General features: G+C 40.2%; 1 protein-coding gene across 2 annotated transcripts in view; it reads right to left on the bottom strand.

The window, feature by feature from the left end:
- LOC126470746 (heat shock 70 kDa protein 14-like) overlaps nucleotides 1-26458 on the bottom strand; it is a 198284-nt gene that overhangs the window by 42695 nt on the left and 129131 nt on the right. For both annotated transcript variants that reach the window (XM_050098752.1, XM_050098753.1), the window contains exon 5: nucleotides 13802-13963. In XM_050098752.1, the coding sequence (XP_049954709.1) occupies nucleotides 13802-13963 (162 nt within the window). The remainder of the gene's footprint in view (nucleotides 1-13801; nucleotides 13964-26458) is intronic.

Raw genomic sequence — 26458 nt, 5'->3', positions numbered from 1 at the left:
CAGCCATCACGCAAGGAATGCTGCTCTATATGTCCTCCGTGACCATAGGCAAAGCCAACATGACCATTAGCCATCGAGCCATTGGTGTAAACCACTTCATGGCCCCAGTACATGACGAGAATCGAAGCTGCAGCCTAGATGTACACGACTGAGGTGTTCGTGAATGAACCTCAAGTGTAGGTGGTGAAGGCAACAACTGAAGTTCAGACAGAAGGGTTTGAACACGAACTGCAAGTGTAAGCCCTGACCTGGGCCGCCGATGCAGGAGATGAACCGCCACGGGCAGGAAAAGGAGACCGAAATTCAGATGCGCAAGAGAACTACAAACGTATGCAATGTAACTGGAGAGCAACTGTGCACGCCTAACCTGCAATGGAGGGACTCCGGCCTCCACCAGGACACTATTCACCAGACTCATCCTAAAAGCATCTGTCACTAGGCAAACGCCACAGTGGTGCACTGGGTCGAGCAAACGCAATGCTGAGGGTGTAGCCGAACCATAAACCACACTCCCATACTCAAGGCGGGATTGAACAAGGGCTCTGTAGAGCTGCAGTAGCGCACAGCGATCTGCACCCCAATTGGTGTTGCTCAGGCAGCAAAGGGCATTGAGGTGCTGCCAGCATTTCTGCTTAAGGTGACTGAGGTGAGAAAGCCAAGTCAATCGGGCGTCAAAAAACAGTTCTAAGAATCGATATGTCTCCACTACAGTGAGTGGATCGACATTAAGGTGAAGCTCTGGTTCCAGATGAACAATACAACACCAACAGAAGTGCATTATACACGACTTTGCGGCCGAAAACTGGAAACCGTGGGCTAGAGCCCATGACTGCGCCTTGTGGGTGGCGCCCTGTAGGCACCACTCAGCAACACCAATACTGGTGGAACAGTGTGAAATTCAGAAGTCGTCTGCATACAGGGACAGTGGGACGGATGGCCCTACAGCTGCTGCTACACCATTAATGGCCACTAAAAATAGAGATACACTCAATACGGAGCCCTGCAGGACCCCTCTCTCCTGGAAATGGGGCGAACTATGGGAGGCATCAACCTAGACACGGAAAGTATGAAGTGACAGGAAATTTTGGATAAAAAAAACAGGAGTGGGCCTCTGAGACCACACTTGTATAATGTGGCAAGGATATGATGTTGCCAGGTGGTGTCATATGCTTTTTGTAAATCAAACAAGACGGCACCTAGGTGTTGGCATCTGGAAAAGGCTGTTCAGATGGCAGACTCTTGGGACACAAGATTATCAGTGTTAGAGCAACCCTGGCGGAAGCCGCCCTGGCATGGAGTCAGTGGACCACGTGACTCCAGGAGCCAACACAACCACAGACACACCATACACTCCTGGAGCTTACAAAGAACATTGGTGAGGCTGATGGTCCGATAGCTATCCACTTCAAGCGGGTTTTTACCGAGTTTAAGCATCGGAATGATGGTGCTCTCCCACCACTGGGATGGAAAGACGAGACGCAACTGATCCGATTGAAGATGACAAGGAGATGTCACTTGTAGTCAGATGAGAGATGTTTAATCATCTGACCATGGATCTGATCTGGCCCAGGAGCTGTGTCAGGGCAATGTGCAAGGGCACTGAGGAGCTCCCACTATGTAAATGGGGCGTTATAGGGTTCACTGTGGGGTGTAGCGAACGAGAGGGCTTTCCTTTCCATCCACCGTTTCAGGGTGCAAAAGGGGGGGGGGGGGGGGGGGGTTAGATCGCCGAAGCAGAGCCTCAAGCATAGTGCTCAGCAATCGCATTAGCGCCGGTTGACAACACACCATTGATGTTAATGCCAGGGACACCTGTTGGGATATGGTACAAAAAAGACGTCTGATCTTCGTCCAGACTTGGGAAAGTGACGTACGGCATCCAATGGATGAGACTTATCTCTCCCAACACTCCTCCATCCGTAATTTGATAATCTGGCGAACGCTGACAAGGAGCCGCTTAAAGGCTATGAGGTGATCCAGGGAAGGGTGCCACTTATGCTGCTGTAGAGCTTGCTGATGCTCCTTAATTGCCTCAGTGACTTCTGTCAACCACCAAGGGGGCATCTAAAAGAGCGAGGGATTGCGTTTCCTCTGCATTAACGACTGTTGTAGTCACCTGCTCAACCATCACACCCATGTTACCCTGTGGGGGAGAGTCAATGGTGCCCGCAGAGGTGAAAGTTTCCCAGTCCACCTTGTTTAAAAACCCATCTTGATAAGTGACCGTTGGCCTGATGCCAGGGCAGTGACAGGAAGATGGGGAAGTGGTCACAACTGCACAGGTCGTCATGTGCTCTCCAGTGGACATATGGGAGACGTCCTGGGCTGCAAATGGATAAATCAATGGCTGAGTAACTACCATGAGCCACAATAAAATGTGTGGTGGCCCCAGTATTTACGAGGAAGAGGTCGAACTGAGACAGTAAAGCTTCGACATCACTGCCTTGTCCACTAAGTACGGTGCCACCCCACAAGGGGTTATGGGTGTTAAAATATCCAAAAAGTAGGAAAGGTTTAGGGAGTTGATTAATCAGTGCAGCTAATACATTCAGGGGTATTGCACCATCTGGAGGAAGATATACATTGCAGACAGTTATTTCCTGTGTCGCCCTTATGCTGACGGCCACTGCTTCAAGAGGGGTTTGAAGGGGCACTGTTACACTACAGACTGAGTTTAGGACATAAATGCAAACTCCAGCTGACACACTATTATAGTTGCTACGGTTCCTGTAATATCCCTTATAGCCATGGAGGGATGGGGTCCGCACTGCCGGGAACCAGGTTTCCTGAAGTGCAATGTAGATAGCAGGTGTCAAGCTTAACAGTTGCCGTAGCTCAGCCAGGCGGTGGAAAAAGTCATCGTGATTCCACTGAAGGATGACATCATGAGACTGGGAAATCAGTACCCAGAACAATCACCTCTGGCCGTTATAACGGCCTTGATATGCCTGGGCATTAAGTCAAACAGAGCTTGGATGGCATGTACAGGTACATGCTGCCAATGCAGCTTCAACACAATACCACAGTTCATCAAGAGTAGTGACTGGTATATTGTGACGAGCCAGTTGCTTGGCCACCATTGACCAGACGTTTTCAATTGATGAGAGATCTGGAGAATGTGCTGGCCAGGGCAGCAGTCGAACATTTTCTGTATCCAGAAAGGCCTGTACAGGACCTGCAACATGCGGTTGTGCATTATACTGCTGAAATGTAGGGTTTTGCAGGGATCGAATGAAGGATAGAGCCACGGGTCGTAACACATCTGAGATGTAACGTCCACTGATCAAAGTGCCGTCAATGCGAACAAGGTGTGACCGAGACGTGTAACCAATGGCAGCCCATACCATCACCCCGGGTGATACGACAGTATGGCGATGACGAATACACGCTTCCAATGTGCTTTCAGCGTGATGTCGCCAAACACGGATGCAACCATCATGATGCTGTAAACAGAACCTGAATTCATTCGATAAAATGATGTTTTGCGATTCGTGCACCAAGGTTTGTCGTTGAGTACACATTCGCAGGCGCTCCAGTCTGTGATGCAGCGTCAAGGGTAACCGCAGTCATGGTCTCCGAGCTGATAGTCCATGCTGCTGCAAACGTCGTCGAACTGTTCATGCAGATGGTTGTTGTCTTGCAAACGTCCCCATTCGTTGACTCAGGGATCGAGACAAGGCTGCATGATCCGTTACTGCCATGCGGATAAGATGCCTGTCTTCTCGATTGCTAGTGATATGAGGCCACTGGGATCCAGCACGGCGTTCCGTATTACACTCCTGAACCCACCGATTCCATATTCTGCTAAACAGTCATTGGATCTCGACCAACGCGAGCAGCAATGTAGTAATACGATAAACTGCAAGCGCGATAGGCTACAATCCGACCTTTATCAAAGTCGGAAAAGTGATGGTAGGCATTTCTCCTCCTTACACGAGGCTTCACAACAACGTTTCACCAGGCAACGCCGGTCTACTGATGTTTGTGTATGAGAAATTGGTTGGAAACTTTCCTCATGTCAGCACGTTGTAGGTGTCACCACCGGCGCCAACCTTGTGTGAATGCTCTGAAAAGCTTATCATTTGCATATCACAGCACCTTCTTCCTGTCAGTTGAATTTCGGGTCTGTAGCACGTCATCTTCGTGGTGTAGCAATTTTTATGACCAGTACTGTAGGTCCTCAGCAGATGCGAGCATCTCCACCTCATCCCCAGATGCAGACCTTGTAGGTAGCGGTGGTGTGGGTGCCACCACAATTTTCTTGGTCATAGAAGTCTTCTTTTTGGACTTTTCTCTCTGCTCCTTGGGTCTCTCTGGCTGAGAGGGTTTCACTAATTCAGTCTCCGGGACTCAGGATGATTGTGAAACCCTACAACCAGCTACTTTTGGGCACTTTGGCCACTAGCAGCATCATCTTTCCCACTAGCAGAAAGCTGGGAAGGGAGTGACCCAAGGGATCCCTTCCTGGCGAGAGGAGCCGAAGAAGACTTACACTTCTCCAGCTGAGAAGTGGGGCTGGTGTCCCCGATGGTTGGTGGGGCAGTGCCGAGGTAGGCGATGCGGGAGCAACAGGAGGGAATTGCCCCCCCCCCCCCCCCACCAAGGGGGCAGACGTAGCCTTCTGGTTCCAAGAGTCGAGTGGAATTCATGGAACTGATGGAGCTACAACTGTTCTCATAGCGGCAGCGTGTGAGGTGGTCATAGCCACAGGATGTAGGCGCTCATATTTTCTCTTAGCCTCAGTCCAGGTCAGTCAGTCCAGGGTTTCGTATTCCATAATTTTCCTCTCTTTCTGTAAAATCCTGCAGTCTGGCGAGCAAGGTGAATGATGCTCACCCCAGTTGACACAGATGGGAGGCTGGGCACATGGAGTATTGGGATGTGATGGACATCCATAATCTCAACATGTGACGTTGGAAGTAGAGCGGGAAGACATATGGCCAAACTTCCAGCACTTACAGCACCGCATCGGGACAGGGATATAGGGCTTTACATCACAGCGGTAGACCACCACCTTGACCTTCTCAGGCAATGTATCACCCTCGAAGGCCAAGATGAAGGCACCGGTGGCAACCTGATTATCCCTCAGACCCCGGAGGACATGCCGGACGAAATGTACACCTCGCTGCTCTAAATTGGCGCACAGCTCATCTTCAGACAGTAAAAGAAGGCCTCTGTGGAATATAGACCCTGCACCATATTTAAGCTCTTATGTGGTGTGATGGTAACAGAAACATCCCCCAACTTTTTACAAGTGAGTAAAGCCCATGACTGGGCAGAGGATGCTATTTTTATCAAGACTGACCCAGAACGCATTTTGGACAAGCCCTCCACCTCACTAAACTTGTCCTGTAAATGCTCTACAAAAAACTGTGACTTCATCGAAACAAAGGAGTCCCCATCAGCTCTCTTACGTACGAGGTACCAGGGTGAATAAGGTTCGCTGCCATCCTTAGCCTGGCGTTCCCCCATGGGAGGGGAATGATTTAGGGTCAGAATTTCTTGCATTGTACTGAGACGTGGAACTCTTAGAGACTGCTGGTGGCTGATCACCGCCAAGTGATGATGTGGTACACTTCATTGCGCATCATCTGCCCCGATGCCACCCACTCTGACCAGGGGCCCTCCCCACGGGCGCCACCCACCCACAGCAAAGGCCACCTGGCACGATGGCCATTGCCGGGAGTCCTGATGCCCCAGAGTGACAGGCATATCCTTGGCATATGTTGGGAGTTAACAGCGCAGGCATCAGCAGAGTCATCCCCGTTTTGTCAGGGGGCTACAACCAACAGGGTACATGGTGGCCCCACCACAACGGACTGGCTGCCATGCTGGATATGAGGTGCAAAATAAGTCCATGGTCATCGTTGGTGCAGAAAGCGACACTGCACAGTGCATGGTGGAAAACACATTCAGGAAGGTTCCTTGCCCAAGAGATGGAGGATGAGCTGGACTGCAATGCAACGGCAAGGAAGTGGGCTAAAGATCTCTATAGACAATGGACAGGATAAACCATGTAAGGCGCCCTTCCCCAATTCGCTCACTCTTTGGGAAAATTTTGAAAAATGGAGGTCAAACCCTACAGGGGACCACCCCATAGAGGCCGAAACGTATGAGACTCGTTTTTGTCACCTCTTAGGACAGACAGGAATACCTCGGGCCTATTGTAATCCCTGGACCCGCAGGGGGGAGTGTATGTAATGATCGGCCGCATACGGTAGGTCGATTAGAGTGCTAACTATCACTAGTAGCTGTTGTAACGTTCATACTGTAAGCAAAGACACATTTTTATCATAGCAGTTCATCAACACATTTCTTTATTCGTTTGAATTTTGTAAATGATAGAATGATGACGGAATAAGAGAGATAAAAATTGGAAGTGTAAAACTATGTGAAATGGTGTGATTTACATTTAATATTTTAAAAATTACATTCAAATCCTCTGCTTGTAACTTCTTGTTATGCATATTAGAGTGCACAGGTAAAGGTGGCTGTCAGCAACAAATAAGACAAAGTAGATGAGTGTAGGCTCTCACAGAACACGAACGGGGGAAACTGGAGGACACTTCAGATTTGCATGTTCAAGATGATACATGTAAATAAAGTACAGCTATTAAGAAATGGAAAATGAGACTAAAATCATAAAATATGGATTTATGTGAGGATTAATGGTGTGAGTGGTCACGAAAACAAATCTGTTATACAATAGAGAGACTTTCATTGACAAAGAAACCATGTGATCACAAGGTGTGTAAAGATACTACTAAAGTGCACTGCTATAAATTAACATTATATGCAGCAAGATTATTTTCTAATACTCTTAATATGCTCCTTGTTATTATTATGTATAAAACATTAACTCCAGCAGCTTACTCATGCAGAAATAATATATGAAAAGGAAGATTTGTTACATATATTAAGACAGAACACAAGTTCAAAAACATTAAGGCAAGTAGTTTTTGAAGTGATCAGCATACAGAGAAGTGTATCTGTGAATTATATAGATACCCACAAGGAAATTTTAAACTATTTATAAGGAATCTGGATTCCTTACTGTGCTATCTGTCAGGCAGCAGCAAGCAGTTAATGGTCTGTGGTGACTTCAATGCACATTTTCTAAAGGATCCTGATAGGAAAAATAGGGAACTTTATTTGGATCACACAATTTGATTCCAGTAATTAACTTTCCAACACAGATGGATAAAGACTGTAGGACCCTAATTGGTTTTAAAGCTCAAAGCCAGAAAAATACCGTTTACCCAGTAACAAATGCTCTCTCTGAACATGATGCACTGTTTGTTAGGATAAATTACCTAGTGCCTTACAGTATGGATACACTTAAGTGGAAATCAGAATAATTAATGCCTCCACAACAGATGTTTTTAAGAACAGCTTACAAGAGATAACCTGAGATGAAATTTATGCTGAACCAAATGCTAAATTAAATTTTATCTATTCCATGATAAATTCATTTAATTATTTGAAAATACCTTTCCATATATGCTAATTAGAAAGAATATTAAATGGCCATATGAAAACCATGGATCACTACAGCGATTAAAATATCATCTTCAAGGAAAAGGAAAATGTACCTATTAGCAAGAACAAGTATTGATCCAGCTGTAGTTGCACACAACAAAACTACTCAAAATTACTAAGAAAAATTATTAAAAATTCAAGAAACCTTCACATCACGTCAGAAATCAGTAATTCTGACAACAGACTTGGGGCTTTATGGAATGCAGTGAAACGAGAGACAGGACAACGAGGCACAGGATATCACCACTACTGAACTGAATGGCAGTGATGTAATGATGAGTCACGGGTAGTAAGTACATTTAATAACTGGTAGAAAGTATAGGGACAAACAGTTAAAGGGGAAAATCACAGCAGTGTGTTGAAACTCTCATAAAATTCAATCATATGAATGTATTACCAACTTCTCCTTCTGAAATTCAGAAAATTATCCATACTCTTGAAAATAAAAGCTCATCTGGTTTAGATAGTGTTTCCAATACAATATTATAAAGTTTTGTTCCAATATAAAAAGCATGGTCTTATCTGAAATATGTGATGTATCACTAACATAACTCATTTTTCCAAAGAGGCTGAAATATTCTGTTGTCAAACCTCTCTTTAAGAAAGGTGATAAAAAGAGATGTCAGTTCAATAACTACTGACCAGCTTCACTGCTGACACCATTTTCCAAAATGTTTGAGAAAGTGATGTATTCTAGAATATTATCTCACCTTAGCAGCACTGATATCCTCAACGAACCACAGTTTGGGTTTCAGAAGAGTTGCTCTACTGAGAATTCCATTTACATATTCCCTTGCCAAATTTTACGAGCACTAAATAATAAAATAGCGCCATCTGGTATTTTCTGCAACTTATCTAAGGCATCCGATTATGTGAATCGCAGCATTCTCTTAGATAAATTGAAGTTTGGTGGGATTGATGGTATAACCAACCAATCAATGCCATAGCTACACAAAAGACTGCAGAATGTTGTACTTAGTAAGTCTAGCAATATATTCCAGGGATTTAATTTTGGAACTCTTAAAACAGCTTAGTTCAGCTGCATTTGCACTTAGAATCATTGTAAACCTTGGGGAGACAAATCAGTAAGGTGACATATTTTGCATACTTTAATTCAATAATGTCATATGGAATAATGTCCTAGGGTAACTCATCTTTCTTTTGTAAGTCTTCGTTGCTCAAAAATGTGGGCCCAGAATATTATGTAATGTTCACTCATGATCATCTTGAAGATATTTGTTTAATTCTAGCAATACCAACACATTTTTCGCGACAGTTGCCCTAAAAAAATTTTTTTAAACAAAAATATTCATTATTTGTTCTTTACTTGCATCAACAACATACTTTTTTAAATACATACTAATATGTAAGTAGGGTCCAGAACCTAAAAATATCTTTTACCAAACTCTTAGTAATATCAACGCACTTTCAGTAATGTGGGCTATCAATGAGTGCTACTTTAAGCCCGCCGTAAAAATAATTTAAGAAATGGAAATTTCATCAAGATTTTTATTTACAACATACTACTTAAATAGTTACTGATGTGCAAGTATGGACCTAAACCTGAAAATATTTAGTATGACATTCACTGGGAAAGTGACATCTAATCCTAAGATTAAAATTTTTGGGGTAAATTTAACTGAAAATTTTAAAGCATTTGCAGAATCTGGTAGAAGAATTCATTAAAAATCTATAAATATTTCTTTTTTAATCTTAAAATATAAAGTAACTGACTAGATTACGATATTTTTATAAGGCGGACATTCCACCAGGACATGAGCAAATGTTTGCAAGGGAATGATACTGCCTACGGGTAAATTAAGAGGGATTTGGAAAAAAAGAGAAGCAGCTGTATGAATATCATGAGCTTAGATGGAGAACCAGTACCAAGCAAACGGGGGAAAGCAGAAATGTGGAAGAAATATATAGATGAGCTATACAAGGGAAATTAAGTTGCAGGCAGTATTATAGAAAGGGGAAAAGGAAGTAGATGAAGATGAGATGGGAGCTACGATACTGCAAGGGTAATTTGACCTAGGACCAAAAGATCTATGCCAAAACAAGGCCCCTGAGGTACATTTTTATCAGTAACATCTGCTGATGTCCTTTTGAGAACCAGTCATGACAAAACTATGCACCCTGGTGTGCAAAATATATGAGACAACAGGCAAAATACCTTCAAACTTCAAGAAGAATAATTCCAATTCCAAAGGAAGCAGTTGCTGACAGGAGTGACTATTACCAAAATATCAGTACAGTAATTCACGGTTGCAAAATACTGAAATTATTTACAAAAGGGAAAAACTGGTAGAAGCCAACACCAGGAAAGATTAATAGCAATTATAAGGGTTGAAGGGCATGAAAGGGAAGAAGTGATTGAGAAGGGAAAGAGACAGGGCTCTAGCCTATCCTTGGTGTTATTCAACTGGTACAATGAGCAAGCAGTGAAGGAAACCAAAGAAAAACTTAGAAATAGTGTTTACGGGTAATCATGCACAGGGCTCAAATTTATGTCACACACTGTCCGTTTTGCTATCAAGATGTAATTCCACTGTTTATGCCCTGGTTCCTTCTATCTTTAAATTTATATTTATCAACATTTACTTAGCAAATATTTGGTTACATATCCAGTTATTTTCTGAGCTAATATTTCCCATCATTTCAAAATGGTAAGGATCTGTAACAAGAGTTATGCTATCTTGGTTGATTAAATTGCCTTCCCAGTCTCTCATACATGCTTCTCTTATCTGGGCACAAGCAACCCATCCTAATGAATTTTTTGTACCAGTGCTAAATGGCGTTCCTTGTTGGTGGCTTCTTACCATACTTGGTTTTAAGCATCCATTGAACAGCTGTAGTACACTCGTTTTTGTCGAACTCCAACACACAGAAAACCTGCCACGTTTGCGACTAGCCCTGACTATCGGCAAATTACCAAACTACATGGTATACATGGACAAAAACCTACAGGGTTTCTCTTCAAGACGACATGTATGATATCTGTACAATGTTTGGTTCTTACGCAATAAATAATTGAAAGTGTTCCCGGACTTTATGTACACCCTGTATTAAAGCTACACAGTTTTTCTCCATTACATTATCTCACATTATAATACATTTCACCATATAAATGCAACCTTGCATGGGTTTGCAATACTAGCATTGACAACTGCTATAGCCAATTTTCTGATCACATCCTAGTAATTAACAGTAAACCTCAATGAAGATTCTTTAAAGAATCTAACACTCATGTATAAAACAGTTTCAGACTGTATGATTACTCTACAAACGAGTTAATGTGTTAAATATATTTGACATTAAACATGTAAGTGAGAAAAGTTTAGAAAAGATTTGAAATTACGTGTAAAGTTAGTTGAAAGTTGCTAAGTGCTCTCATTCTCAAATTCTGGGTGAATATAGCCTGGACAACTTGCACGCCCTGAGTTACGCTGCCTCAAGATACGTACATCATTTCTAACTATAAGACTTTTATTACTGTGCCCGACTTTTAACATAAGATTTATACCTCTTAATGAGTAAATTATGACAGAATTTTAATGTTTTAAATTTGGCCAATAATTAAATGAAATACTGAAAGTCAAATTTTTGTTGCCCTTGGAAGCCATCAGATAGGCAATCTGTAACTGGAATCATGAACCATATGCCAAATAGTGGGTTAGATGTTTAGTAACACAGTTTACACAACAAACATAAGACTATGAATACATCTCAATACTGTTTCAAATTGCATCATACATGTATTCTATTTCAAGGCAATTTATATTTTTCACCATCACTGAAAACTCATTAATAAACCCAAGACAATTTACTGTTCTTAATATTACTGTGTGGAGTGTAGCCATGTATGGAAGTGAAACGTGGACGATAAATAGTTCAGACAAGAAGAGAATAGAAGCTTTCGAAATGTGGTGCTACAGAAGAATACTGAAGATTAGATGGGTAGATCACATATCTAATGAGGAGGTATTGAATAGAATTGGGGAGAAGAGGAGCTTGTGGCACAACTTGACTAGAAGAAGGGATAGATTGGTAGGACATGTTCTGAGACATCGAGGGATCACCAATTTAGTATTGGAGGGCAGTGTGGAGGGTAAAAATCGTAGAGGGAGACCAAGAGATGAATACACTAAACAGATTCAGAAGGATGTAGGCTGCAGTAGGTACTGGGAGATGAAGAAGCTTGCACAGGATAGAGTAGCATGGAGAGCTGCATCAAACCAGTCTCAGGACTGAAGACCACAACAACAACAACAATATTACTGTATTTCATACACCACTGGCAGTCTTCTGTAGTGTTTGGAAAAGAATTAACAGTAAAATATTATATTTTCAAAGGAGACAGGTGCATTTTGCACATATTGTCAAAATGACCAACTACTAGGAGCGGGACAACAATCATCACTACACATAATACAAAGTGTGATAAAAAAAGTAATGGGAATTTTTTTATTTCGTGGGCTTCATACATCTGATCTTCAATTTCTTTCCTTTTTTTCTCTTTTTGATACACATGTTCCTGATATATGTTTGGGATTTTCAGCTGTTTTAAATATTTATTTTATTGTTCACAGTCGAAAAGGTTATACGTGTTTTCAGAGTCCCTGGAAAATGTTTTACTTTCGAAAAAGGTGGATCAAAGAATTTACACTAAATTTTAAACAATGGAAACTCCAGGCAGGAATATCCAACATAGGAAAAGATAGACTGCTACTTACTGTTAGTTGCAGACAGGCACAATTAAAAGATGCTTACAAATACGCTTTCAGCAACAGCCTTCATTGCAAAAAGAGACACACACTCCATTCATTCACACAAGCAAGCACACCTCATGAACTACTGACCGCCAACTCCGGCAGCTGGGGTCAGACCTAAGATGCTGGAGTTGGTGGTCATGTGTGCGTGAGGTGTGCTTGCTTGCGTGAATGAATGGTGTGTGTTTCTATTTTTCCAATGAAGGCCATTGCTAAAAGCTTATTTGAGTCTTTTAACTGTGCCTGTCTCCAATTTAGTGTGTTATCTTTACAGTAAGTAGCAATCTATGTTTTCCCCACATTGTTGCACTAAATTTTGCTTGAAAAATTGAATAAAGTGTAGCACAACATTTGAAATACTGACTGTGGCTTTTGGCAAGTCTACTATGAGTAAGACAAGAATTTATGAGGGGTATGAACATTCCAAAGAGGGTTGAGAAGACAAAGACAGTAACCGTTCTGGATGCCCTAGCACATCATTACTTATAAAGTGGAAGTAGTAAAGAAAATGGCTCTGGAAAACCACCAAATCACCATCAGAGACGTTGCTGATGATGTCAGCGTATCCTTTGGCTCATGCCAAGTTTTTTTTTTGTGGGTGTTTTGGGAATTAAACGTGAACCAGCAGCAAAGTTTGCTCCAAAATCATGGAAGTTTGACCAAAAACGTCGCCACCTAGACTCCACTCAGGAAATGCTGAACAAAGTTGACAACAATCCAGAACTTCTAAATAAGATTAAAACAGGTGACAAAACATGGGTATACGGGTATGACACCAACACCAAGACCCAATCATCCCAATGGAAACTGCCTGAAGAGCCAGGACTGAAAAAAATTCAACAAATTCGATCACATGCCAAGGTTCTTCTCACTGTTTTCTTCAATGACAATTAGATAGTGCATCAAGAGTTCTTGTCTTATGGTTGTACAGTCAATAAGGAACACTACCTGTAAGTTAAGTGCTGTTTGCATGAAGCAGTCCTAAAAAAAACCTGCCAGAACTGTGGCAAACTACTCGTGGAAATTGCACCACGATAATGCTCCCGTTCACATCTCAATGCTTGATCACGATTTTTTGGCAAAAGCCAAAAACGTTATGTCGCCTCAGCCACCATACTCACCAAACATGGCCAAATGCAACTTCTTCCTATACCTGAGGTCGATGAAAACAATGAGAGAACGTTGTTTTGCCACCCCTGATGAGATAAAAACAGAATCACTGAAGGAGCTGAACATCATAACGAAAAGTGAATTTCAGAAGCACTTCCAAGATTGGAAAAAGTGCTGGCGTAAGTGTATCATATCTGAGGGGGATTACTTTGAAGCGGAAAAGGCTGATGATTATGAATAAACAAAGATTCTTTAGGAAAATAAAAATTTCCATTACTTTTTGATCACAAATCATACATAGGGTAATTATCAACAATATTACAATAACACAGTGTCAAGAAGAGAGACATCTTGTAATAACAGAGACCAATTGAACTCACTGGTGAAATACTTCGGCGAGGAAGTTGGCAAGTATTTCTGTGAACTTGTCCCCTCCGAAGTTTGCTTTATACACATGGCCTTTCACTGTGTACATTCCTGCACAGCACAATACAACTGTAACATCCATTGTAGCTCCCCCCAGGCGATAAACGAGGCACATCCTGCAGGAGGTATGTAATCATTACTCATACATTATTTATAAATACAAATTATATAATTACAAACAATGTTATACTAAACAACGATTACTCAATTTCTGGATTAAAAAAAAACACAAAAAATTAAACCCAGTAATTATTTACAAGAACTGACTAATTTATATATGGGAGTATACAGGTTTGATTCCACATCCTACCATCCAAATTAAGGATTACACAAAATAACAAGAAGAATACATAAATTTTCTCACATGACATCTGTCCTCTAGGTTCTTGAAAGATGCTGTCACCATTAAAACAACATATTTCATTATAACACAGTCCAAGCAGAAACAACTGAATAACACATGCACATATTTCTGTATGTGGTTTCTTTATTTTATCAGATAAAAAGGAAGAAATATAAAAGATTAACATTTTGTCAACCCAGAACATTAGGAACAGAACATTAGCTCATGAGGAGATGTGAAGGAAATGGCACTGGAATCAAATTATTATTGCATTTCTTTGAAGTGAGAAGAGGAAATCACAGAAAACTTAAATTAAAATGGCCAGGTGGAGATTTGAACCTCACTCATCTTGAAAGTGAGTTCAGATTTTGGTTTGTTATATCAACTCAATTTGAAAAAATTTAAGAGAATCATTTGATGATTACATTTCAATTATGTCCCTTTTTGCAGCTCTCTCTCTCTCTCTCTCTCTCTCTCTCTCTCTCTCTCTCTCTCAATAAAAGTCTGAAGCATCCACATACCTCACCACCATAAACACACTGAACAATGGATGCCCATACAGGACATGGGGATTTGCACCTAAATTATATTAGTATTTTTTCACACATCTATGTAGGTTTAAGATCATTATCAAGATCTATAACATCTACCACAGTCTCTGCAAACACACTTTGGTTTACATAGATAACATAACCAAATATCTGCATTTTACAGTTCTGAAAAATTACACCCTGTTACTGAATTTTCCTTAGCATAAAATGCAAAAGAGACAGAGCCTCAGAATGTAGAACAGCTGTACAGCCGGTACTAGACTGTCTGCGATTCTAAACTGTTACTTCCGGAGCCAACTAAACCAAACAACCAGAAATGAATGAAGTCATCACCAGCCAATGGCACTGCCCGATAACTATGACCTGCTGCCTTTTCAGGGATTGGGATTCTGTTGTATAGGGGTAATTATAAGGAATGTTACTTACAACCAGTGAGGTGCCAGTATTGTAATTTGGCTGGGAATGACTTCCTATGCATGTGAGTGGTGCCAGCTGTGTGCAGCACAAGGCGAAGCAATGGCCACAAAGTGCATCAGTGTTCTGAACAACACTGGGCTATTATCCTTCATAAGGAATAGTGTAGTTTGTTCTTGTAACCGTGCCTGTGTGTATTGTGGTTGATGCTTTCATTAGAGTGGTGTGTTAAGAGTTTGCACAAATGCCAAAAACAGAAACAATGACAATCCAGGAAATGGATGAACTCTTGGCAAGGCAGTTTGCCGAGCTAAAGGAGATAAATGAAGCTTTGCAAAGAGAGGGAGACTTTTAATAGCGAGAATGAGCATAAACAAGTGGATGTAATGGAAGCAAAAGCTTTGGTTAGTTCACCTATCCCTTCTCTGGATCCTGTCACAGCTAATCTAGCAACTCCTTTTTCGGATAGGGCAACCGAGGATGTCTCAATGTTCAGTGATGACCTGGAAGCTGCCGCTAGGTTGGGCAGTTGGTCAGACAAGACATCCTTGGATGTGTCTAAATTACAGTTGGTTGTGATGCAAGCAGCATACATCAGTACCATCAAGTGCTGGATAAAGCACAGACATTTAAGCAGCTTAAGAAGGCCCACTAACCACGTTATCGCAAGCAGAATACTGCAAGGCTTTTTTAGAGAACAGCTTAATGGGTTGTCTCAAAAGTGAAGTGAGTTGGTAGAGGCATTCATAGGCAGAATTAGGAAAATCAATGCTAACTTGTACGAGCTTACACAGAAAGTAGAAGCAAACAGAATTACTCCACAAGAAGAGGAGAACAGGAATCAGATGTGTTTTTAAGAGGACTTCCAGCAGACATGTCAAGGAGAGCGACAATGGAAAACTCGAAGGATTTTGCTGCCACCATTATGGCTGCTAAGCAAGTGGAAGAGATCAATATTGTGGCCTGAGGACAAGATAAGGGTTGTGTGTTTCTTTTTCCACACAAAGGTGAAATGCTACAGCTGTGGACATATGGACCATGTTAAAAAGCAATGCAGAAAACTTCAGTGTTACAAATGTGGGTGGGTACTGACCTTCAGATGATGCGTGTTGCAGAGGTACTGGAATGCAATAACAAGATGGACATGTTGCACTATATTGTGCACTGAAGCCTGGTACATGTGAAGGAAATAGATGGGGATTGTATGGTTTTGGAAAGTGTGGATGATTTTAGCTCTGATAAGTTAAGCTTATAGATTGCAAACTTCGAGATCATGGACGAGTATAATCTGGGTAGGTCGTGTGAGGACCTTTGCCACAACCAGACCATCAACACAATTGCATTATGCGAGAAGGTAAAACAATTTGGAGGGAAGAGATAAGTCAACAATGAAAGACTTGTTAATATGATTTGTCAACCTGTTCAATCCCAGTCAATCATTACCTGCAATACTGGTAACTCGCCATACCATACCAACGGTTAACAATGCTCTAGTGTATAAGAAGCCGTACAGGATACCTAGGCACCTATAACCTATACTGGAAGAATTTATTGATCAACTGCTGGCTGAGGGCAATACTGAATCAAGTTACAGTCCATGGGCAGCTACCATTGTAATAGTCCTGAAAAAATCATAGAATGGAACAAAAAAGCATAGATTTTGCTGCATGAGCGGTGATGGACAGACATCCTGTACTAAATATAATGGAGATTAGAGAGAACTTAAGTCAATGTAAATACTTCACAATGTGTATGAGGAGTGGTTATCACTGTTGGAAGTGGTTCTGGAAGGGCGGCCAAAGACCACATTTACTGTCCCTTGGAGTCACTATCAATATTTTAGGCTGCCATTTGGTCTGAAGGATGTGCCAGCTATCTCGGAGGCTATTAGTATCCGATGGAGTGCTCAGAGGATTAAAATCAAGACTGTTTTTTATCTCAACAACATAACTGCATTTTCTAAGGATATGGAAGAGCACATGCAATGGTCAGAGGAATTCTTTAAGAGGCTAAATCCAGCACAGTTAACACACTGTAATGAGAAGAAGATGTGAATATTGACGCACACCTAACTTCTGCAGAATGTGTTTTCTTACCACCACAAACTACATAGCAGTTTCAATCATTTTTATGGTTCTGTAATTAATAATGGGAATTCATTGAAGAGTTTGCCGAAATTGCTAAGCTATTGAATCATTTGTTGAAAAAAGGTGTGGAATTTCCATAGTCAACTTTTAGACAGCATTTGAAAAATTGAAGGGAGCATTGACAACAAACCAGGTACTGATATTCCCAAACTATGAGGGACAATTTATTCTGTCATGTTTCACTAGGCATGGCCTCCACCTCAGAAGGTATGGGAAGGGGAAGCTAGCAAAGCTTATAGACGACAGTGTAGTGGGTGTTGGTAGGATCACTCATGGAAAAATTCCTGTAGTAGTTGATGTTGAAGCTGCACCTATTTTAGAGTGAAGACAGCTGATATGTATACCTGCTAAAAGGAAGTCCCTCTAACTAAAGGCTTATATTCAGAGGAAGTCATGTTTCCAAGAAGAGAAGGAATTAGCATATTTCATCAAAATATAAAAGGTATTAGAGATAAAGTTAGTGAACTGCTTACAGATGTGATTCTGGAATTATTGGTATATTGGAGTACCACAAAATAATTTGACAATTCAGGGGCTTCCTTTACCAGGATACAGATTAGCTGGCTGTTTTTCAAGGAGTTCTTTGTGGGGTGGGGAAGTTGCTTCTTGTTGTTGTGGTCTTCAGTCCTGAGACTGGTTTGATGCAGCTCTCCGTGCTACTCTATCCTGTGCAAGCTTCTTCATCTCCCAGTACCTACTGCAACCTACATCCTTGTCAATCTGCTTAGTGTATTCATCTCTTGGTCTCCCTCTACGATTTTTACCCTCCACGCTGCCCTCCAATACTAAATTGGTGATCCCTTGATGCCTAAGAACATGTCCTATCAACCGATCCCTTCTTCTAGTTAAGTTGTGCCACAAACTTCTCTTCTCCCCAATCCTATTCAACACCTCCTCATTAGTTATGTGATCTACCCATCTAACCATAAGCATTCTTCTGTAGCACCACATTTCGAAAGCTTCTGTTCTCTTCTTGTCCAAACTATTTATCGTCCATGTTTCACTTCCTTACATGGCTACACTCCACACAAATACTTTCAGAAACGACTTCCTGACACTTAAATCTATACTCGATGTTAACAAAGTTCTCTTCTTCAGAAATGCTTTCCTTGCCATTGCCAGTCTACATTTCATATCCTCTCTACTTCGACCATCATCAGTTATTTTGCTCCCCAAATAGCAAAACTCCTTTACTACTTTAAGTGTCATTTCCTAATCTAATACCCTCAGCATCACCCGACTTAATTCGACTACATTCCATTATCCTCATTTTGCTTTTGTTGATATTCATCTTATATCCTCCTTTCAAGACACTATCCATTCCGTTCAACTGCTCTTCCAAGTCCTTTGCTGTCTGTGACAGAATTACAATGTCATCGGCGAACCTCAAAGTTTTTATTACTTCTCCATGGATTTTAATACCTACTCCAAATTTTTCTTTTGTTTCCTTCATTGCTTCCTCAATATACAGATTGAATAACATCGGGGAGAGGCTACAACCCTGTCTCACTCCTTTCCCAACCACTGCTTCCCTTTCATGCCCCTCGACTCTTATAACTGCCATCTGGTTTCTGTACAAATTGTAAATAACCTTTCGCTCCCTATATTTTACCCCCGCCACCTTTAGAATTTGAAAGAGAGTATTCCAGTCAACATTGTCAAAAGCTTTCTCTAAGTCTACAAATGATAGAAACGTACGTTTGCCTTTCCTTAATCTTTCTTTTAAGATAAGTCGTAGGGTCAGTATTGCCTCACGTGTTCCAATATTTCTACAGAATCCAAACTGATCTTCCCCTAGGTTGGCTTCTACTAGTTTTTTCATTCGTCTGTAAAGAATTCGCATTAGTATTTTGCAACCGTGACTTATTAAACTGATAGTTCGGTAATTTTCACATCTGTTAACACCTGCTTTCTTTGGGATTGGAATTATTATATTCTTCTTGAAGTCTGAGGGTATTTCGCCTGTCTCATGCATCTTCCTCACCAGATGGTAGAGTTTTGTCAGGACTGGCTCTCCCAAGGCCGTCAGTAGTTCTAATGGAATGTTGTCTACTCCCGGGGCCTTGTTTCGACTCAGGTCTTTCAGTGCTGTGTTAAACTCTTCACGCAGTATCGTATCTCCCATTTCATCTTCATTTTCATCCTCTTCCATTTCCATAATATTGTCCTCAAGCACATCGCCCTTGTATAGACCCTCCATATACTCCTTCCACCTTTCTGCTTTCCCTTCTTTGCTTATAACTGTGTTTCGATCTGAGCTGCTGATATTCATACAAGCGGTTCTCTTTTCTCCGAAGGTCTCTTTAATTTTCCTGTAGGCAGTATCTATCTTACCCCTAGTGAGATAAGCCTCTACATCCTTACATTTGTCCTCTAGCCATCCCTGCTTAGCCATTTTGCACTTCCTGTCGATCTCATTTTTGAGACGTTTGTATTCCTTTTTGCCTGCTTCATTTACTGCATTTTTATATTTTCTCCTTTCATCAATTAAATTCAATATTTCTTCTGTTACCCAAGGATTTCTACTAGCCCTCGTCTTTTTACCTACTTGATCCTTTGCTGCCTTCACTACTTCATCCCTCAAAGCTACCCATTCTTCTTCTACTGTATTTCTTTCCCCCATTCCTACCATTTGTTCTCTTACGCTCTCCCTGAAACTCTGTGCAACCTCTGGTTTAGTCAGTTTATCCAGGTCCCATCTCCTTAAATTCTCAACTTTTTGCAGTTTCTTCAGTTTTAATCTACAGTTCATAACCAATAGATTGTGGTCAGAGCCCACATCTGCCCCTGGAAATGTCTTACAATTTAAAACCTGGTTCCTAAATCTCTGTCTTACCATTATATAATCTATCTAAAATCTGTCAGTTTCTCCAGGCTGCTTCCATGTATACAACCTTCTTTTATGATTCTTGAACCAAGTGTTAGCTATGATTAAGTTGTGCTCTGTGCAAAATTCTACCAGGCGGCTTCCTCTTTCATTTCTTAGCACCAATCCATGTTTACCTACTACGTTTCCTTCTCTCCCTTTTCCTACTACCGAATTCCAGTCACCCATGACTATTAAATTTTCGTCTCCCTTCACTATCTGAATAATTTCTTTTATTTTGTAATACATTTCTTAAATTTCTTCGTCATCTGCAGAGCTAGCTGGCATATAAACTTGTACTACTGTAGTAGGCATGTATTTTAAATTAACTAAGGCATTTGATTGTGTAGATCACAAAATACTGCTCCAGAAGTTGGACCATTACGGAATACGGGGAGTAGCTCACAATTGGTTCACCTCTTATTTTAGCAACAGACAGCAAGAGGTTATTATTCACAATGTTGAGAATGGCTGTGATGTGGGGGTCTCAGTGGGGTACAGTCAAGTGGGGGCAGACCCAGGGATCAGTGTTGGTGCCACTCCTGTTCCTTATTTATATAAATGATATGCCGTTTAGTATTATGGGTAACTCTAAAATATTTCTGTTTGCTGATGACGCTAGCTTGGAAGTAAAGGATGTTGTGTCCAACATTGACCTAAGTTCATGGTTTGTAGAAAATAAATTAACTCCAAATCACAGTAAGACTCAGTTTTTACAGTTTCTAACACACAATTCAACAAAACCTGACATTTTAATTTCACAGAGTGGGCATATTTAGTGAAACTGAACAGTTAAAATTCCTAGGTGCTCAGATAGATAGTAAACTGTCATGGGAAGCCCACATTTAGGATCTTGTTCAAAGACTTAATGCTGCCATTTTTACTATTGGAACAATATCTGAAGTGAGCGATCATTCGACACAAAAATTAGTCTACTTTGCTTATTTTCATTCGCTTGTATCATATGGTGGTATATTTTGGGGTAAGTTCTTGTTGTATTGTAGATTGCATTTACTTAAATTTATGGATTGACTTTTTTTGGGTTCATATACATTTTATTTTTATCTATTATTACTTTTATGTTGTAATTTCATGTACTGACATGTTCCATGACCTGGGAGATTTTCTCCTCAGTTTGGTCCTATGGAACTTGACATGTAAATAAAATTAATTTGAATGTTGATTTTTGTGCATCATTATCTGACAGGCCATTACTAAATTTGATCACAATGTGCTTCTCAATTTGAAGACAAGCTATTGAAAACAATACGTATGATCCTGCGACTATTTCCCCACGCTCTAGTTGCAAAGTGTGACATCTTTATCAGATTGGAAGTTTATTAATGTTATTTTTGCTGTAAATTAGTCAAAAATATAATATTGAAATCTTTACCAAATTAATTTGATGTGTATCTTATAAACTGAGATTGACAAAGTCCTAAGTCTGGAATGTAAAGCCATCTCACCGAAGTGAGAGGTGAAGTGAAAACTATACTTAAAAATAACCCATCTTTAATCCAGTTTCTAAAAATATGGATTGTACCTAGTAAGATGTCCTAGGTCTTTGAGGCATGTGGTTTACAATATATCATGTGAGTTTGGAGTGAATTATTACAACAGTGTAATCACATTATTAATGAACAGTGCAAGAAACACTCCAAAATGTATAACTAAGACGTTGTGAGAAACCATTCATTGCAAAGCATGGTGTTACCAACACACACAAATTATTATTTGACAACACTGAAATCCTGGCACACACCTTGTGTTACTGGGATTCATTTATCAAGAAAGCAGTGGAGATCCACAAGTGTCCTAAATTTTTTAATGGAGTTGATGGCGTCACCTGAATCCCAACATGGTGGAAAGATCTAGAAAACAATATAAACCCCATACTAATGTGAGTGGCTGATCTGTTTCCTTATCATTGTTGTGGTATTATTGGTAAAGCGAGCATAAGCATGAGCATGAGCAGTACTAAAGAAAGCACGAGAGCTTTAAATCTGACAGATATGTGTTGACTAGAGTTTGTTTACATCTTACAGTTTGTCATACCAAGGTATTAAGGAGACATTTTGGGAACTTGCTTACCTGTTTTACCTGTTTTGGTGAATTTCAGTAGTTGTTTCTGTTCGAGTGAGTGTATGTTCAGTGAATTCTGGAAGTAGTCAAAGTTACAGGTTTTTAGTTATTCCAAGATAGATACTAGAGACTATATGCTCATTTCATTAACAATGTATCAAGTTACATCTTCATTTTAATATTTGGTGGCTAAAATCTGCTTCATTTTAAATGATCAAGACTTTTTATTTAAAAAAAAAAATTACACGGACATGATCAAGTCTGGTAGAAGTAAGATTACTGAATATATTGCTGTGTTAGTCTAGAACAAAATTAGGTAAGTAGAACCCAACAACATACAGATACTAACTTTATATAAATTAATCCATTGAGTAGGAGGAGTTGTCAAACAGAAATTATTTCAGTTGTTTTTAAAACTTTTATTATGTGCCTGCACCCTTAATTTGTAGGTGATATTTTCAAATATTTTTACAGCTGAGTAAGTTAAGTTGTGAATAGTGGAGGCAATTTTTGTTCCAAGTGTTAGACTTACAAACAATACTACTATTTTTAAATTGTGCCTGATGCCTCACAACAAACTTCATAAGAGAGGTTGTTAGGATGCCTAAATTTTTAAACAATTGCCTTCATGAAGTTTGAGGATGACCACCAGATATCCTTACAGAATATTTCTGTATGATGAATATCTTGGTGGTAAAGGATGTTGTGTGCAACATTGGCTGGGATTCAAATAGTGCAGTTCATGACCTAAGTTTGTGGCTTGTAGAAAATAAACTAACGCTAAATCACAGTAAGACTAAGTGTTTAGTTTCTAGCACACAATTCAACAAAACCTGATGTTTTAATTGCAAAGAATGGGCATATGATTAGTGAAACTGTAAAGTTCAAATTTCTAGGTGTTCAGATAGATAGTAAACTGTTGTGGAAAAGCCAAGTTCAGGATCTTGTTCAAAGACTTTGTGCTGCCACTTTTACTATTCGAATGATATCTGAAGTGAGTGATCATTCGACATGAAAATTAGCCTACTTTGCTTATTTTCATTCGCTTATATCATATGGTATTATATTTTGGGGTAACTCATCCCACTCTAAAACGATATTTTTGGCTCAGAAAGAGGCAGTTCAGGCAATAAGTGGTGTAGGTTCATGAACCTCTTGTCGAACCCTGTTCACGAGTCTGGGTATTTTGACATTGGCCTCTCAATACATATATTCCTTAAAGTCATTTCTTGTTAACAATATTAGCTTATTCCCAAGAATAAATAGCTTTCACTCAGTTAATACTTGCCAGAAATCAAACCTGCATTTGGATCAGACTTCCATAACTGTTGTGCAGAAGGGTGTGCAGTATACTGCTGCATCCATTTTCAATAAGCTACCACAAAAATTCAAAACTCTTTCAAATCGAAACCGAAGAGTTTCCTCATAACTTACTCCTATTCTGTCAAGGAGTTCCTTGAAAAGTTAAGTTGATACTTTTTGTATGGTTGATTGCATTTACTTAAACTTATGGACTGACTGACTTTCGGGTTCATAAACATTTACTTTTATCTGTTATAACTTTTATGTTTTAATTTCATGTACTGACACGTTCCATGACCTTGGAGATTTGCTCCCCAATTTGGTCCTACAGAACCTGTATTGTAAATAAATAAATAAATAAAATAAATAGACATGAACAGTCAGGTGATTGAATATATTCCCAGTTAGGATGTAGATGGCAAGGAACACCTGACAGAATATACAGTACATTGATACAGATGAATAAGTAGAACTGAACTATTCAACCACAGAGATGGAAATGTTGGCTGTTATTTATGCTATTACGTATTTCCATTGTTATTCGTACACGAAAAAGTTTAAAGTTGTGACAGACCATGGTGTGTTGAAGTGATTGCTGGGACCACAAGAGGCTCCAAGTATGTTAACGTATTGTGCTCTGAAATCAAGTGAATTTAACTATGAAGGCATATACCAATCAGGAAAGAAAAACAGAATTCTGAGAGCCCAAGAAGGAAGATTTGATTTCAAGTATTTAGGGCACAGCTGCAGTCCACAAAGCACTATGGCCTGTTGTGTAGGAATATGAAATACAGCCCCAGTGTGGTGCCAACTGCGCTTGAAATGATTAATGACTATCATATGACCTTATACATGGTATTTCATTAAGAATGGTCTATATTCAAGGATATTACAGGAACGATCATTCGAAGCGAAAAAATCTGGTAAAGATGGACTCCAAAAAGCATGTCGTAAGAGCTATGAACACCTCATATTCGATACTGTGAACCAAATCTCTTCTACCGTGAGCTCTTTGCTTTCCATATTTTGGTAGGGGGTAGTATGGACCAAACCAAGAAAAAATTGTGTACTAAACATAGACTCTAAAATGCATACCTTAAGAGCTATGAACCCTTCTTCAGTAGAAAAGATGTCTTTCACAGTAGCAAAGCTATTAAAGATATGCATTTTTGAGTCCACATTTACCTGACAATTTTTTCTTGTTGTGGTCCATTCTACCTCATCCCAAAATATGGAAAGCATGTTTCATAGAATCAAAGATGAAGAAAGCTCATAACTGTTACAGTATGCATTTTAAAGCAAGTACAGTGGCAAAGACAATGGTGAAAAGCTGGTTGCTGAAGTTTAGTGTTCCTGATACAATAATTACAAATCAGGGCACTAATTTTATATCCAGTATGATTAAGCACCTATGTCATTTACTAAGCACTCACAAGCTCAGGACTAGCCCTTGGCTCCCTCAGTCTATCAGGAAAACAGAATACATTCACTGTACAGTTGGTAAGATGTTGAGTAGTTGTTGTGAACTTCCATCACAATGATTGGTACATTTACCTTCTGTATGTCATGTCAGCTTACAATTCTGATGTCCAGTGTAGTGTTGGTCTATCACCATGTGAGGTAATATGTGGTACAAATCTGACTTCTGTTTTTGTGGTGATTAAGCCTAAAATTGGAAAAACTGGGAATCAGTTATGAAGTTTGCAATGACATTACACAATGTTTGGAAGAAGGTAAAGAAAGCAAACACAGATGCACTAGAGAGTCAATAGCAAATAGGATCACATATAGACCAATTACCACAGTTCAGAATTGGTCAATGGGTCTTAGTGATGAATCCCTGCTCACCTACGAACAAAACAATGAAATTTCTGATGACGCCACAGACCATAGCAGGTCATAAAAATGAAGTCACTCATTAATGTAAAGTTATAATTACGAACAAAGACTCCCATTGTTCATGATGGACATGTTAAGCCATTTAAGGGAACTGTGATGCTCTACTGCAAGTGCTGACATCACTGCCAGTAGAGAGCACTAAATCTAAGAAAGCAAGGGAAGAAGGATGAGCAAAGTGTGCATTATGTGCCTTACGCAATTAGATCACAATGAGGAGTAACAATGATTGTTTTGTTTTGTTTTGTTTTAAGACATTAAAACAACTAAGGTCATATGCATCCATATCAGAACAGTAGAACACAAAGATGAGAAAGGAGTTAAAAGCAACTACAATCAACGGACAGCCTCTCTTGGAGAAACAGCCATAAAGACAATGGAGGTCCTGAACTAAAGATTAAATATCTTTCGCCATACTGCTACAACGGATAAAAAGCCAAACACGGTCAACAGCTCTCTCACTGTTCACTAAAATGGCCGATAAATTGGACAGCAAACATACAGTACAACTTAAGTGGTTAAAAAAGGGCATCCCATAAGGAAATGCCGAACAGTTAAACGTTGATGACAATGAGCATTAAGAAAGTGGTGGGAAACACCACTTAACAAATGATGGCTAAAAAGACAGTGCCCAACACTCAACTTAGCTAAAATGATCTCCTCATGGCAAGGGGGCCAAAAGAAGGTTGTCCAAGATACTGGGAGAGGTTTAATTCCCTGCAGCTTATTAGTGTGAAGGGAAGACTAGTGGTGATGCCAAAGTGACACCACTTGCTGACAGATGGCGATAAGCAGATCATCGGAAGGAATGGAAGAACTAGCTGGCTGAGGTAGGAGGACTGCAACCTTGGCAGCAGCATCAGCAGCCTCGTTTCGCATCAGACCAATGTGACCAGGAACCCACATAAACATCACTGTGGCCCCATCAAAAGTGAGGAAGTGAAAGCTTTCCTGGACCCACTGCACTAAGGGATGGATGATGTGCATCACACACAGGCTCTGAGGGTATA

This window comes from Schistocerca serialis, chromosome 3, assembly GCF_023864345.2.
Source record: "Schistocerca serialis cubense isolate TAMUIC-IGC-003099 chromosome 3, iqSchSeri2.2, whole genome shotgun sequence".
Lineage (NCBI taxonomy): Eukaryota > Metazoa > Arthropoda > Insecta > Orthoptera > Acrididae > Schistocerca > Schistocerca serialis.
This window is presented reverse-complemented; position numbering and strand designations above follow the sequence as displayed.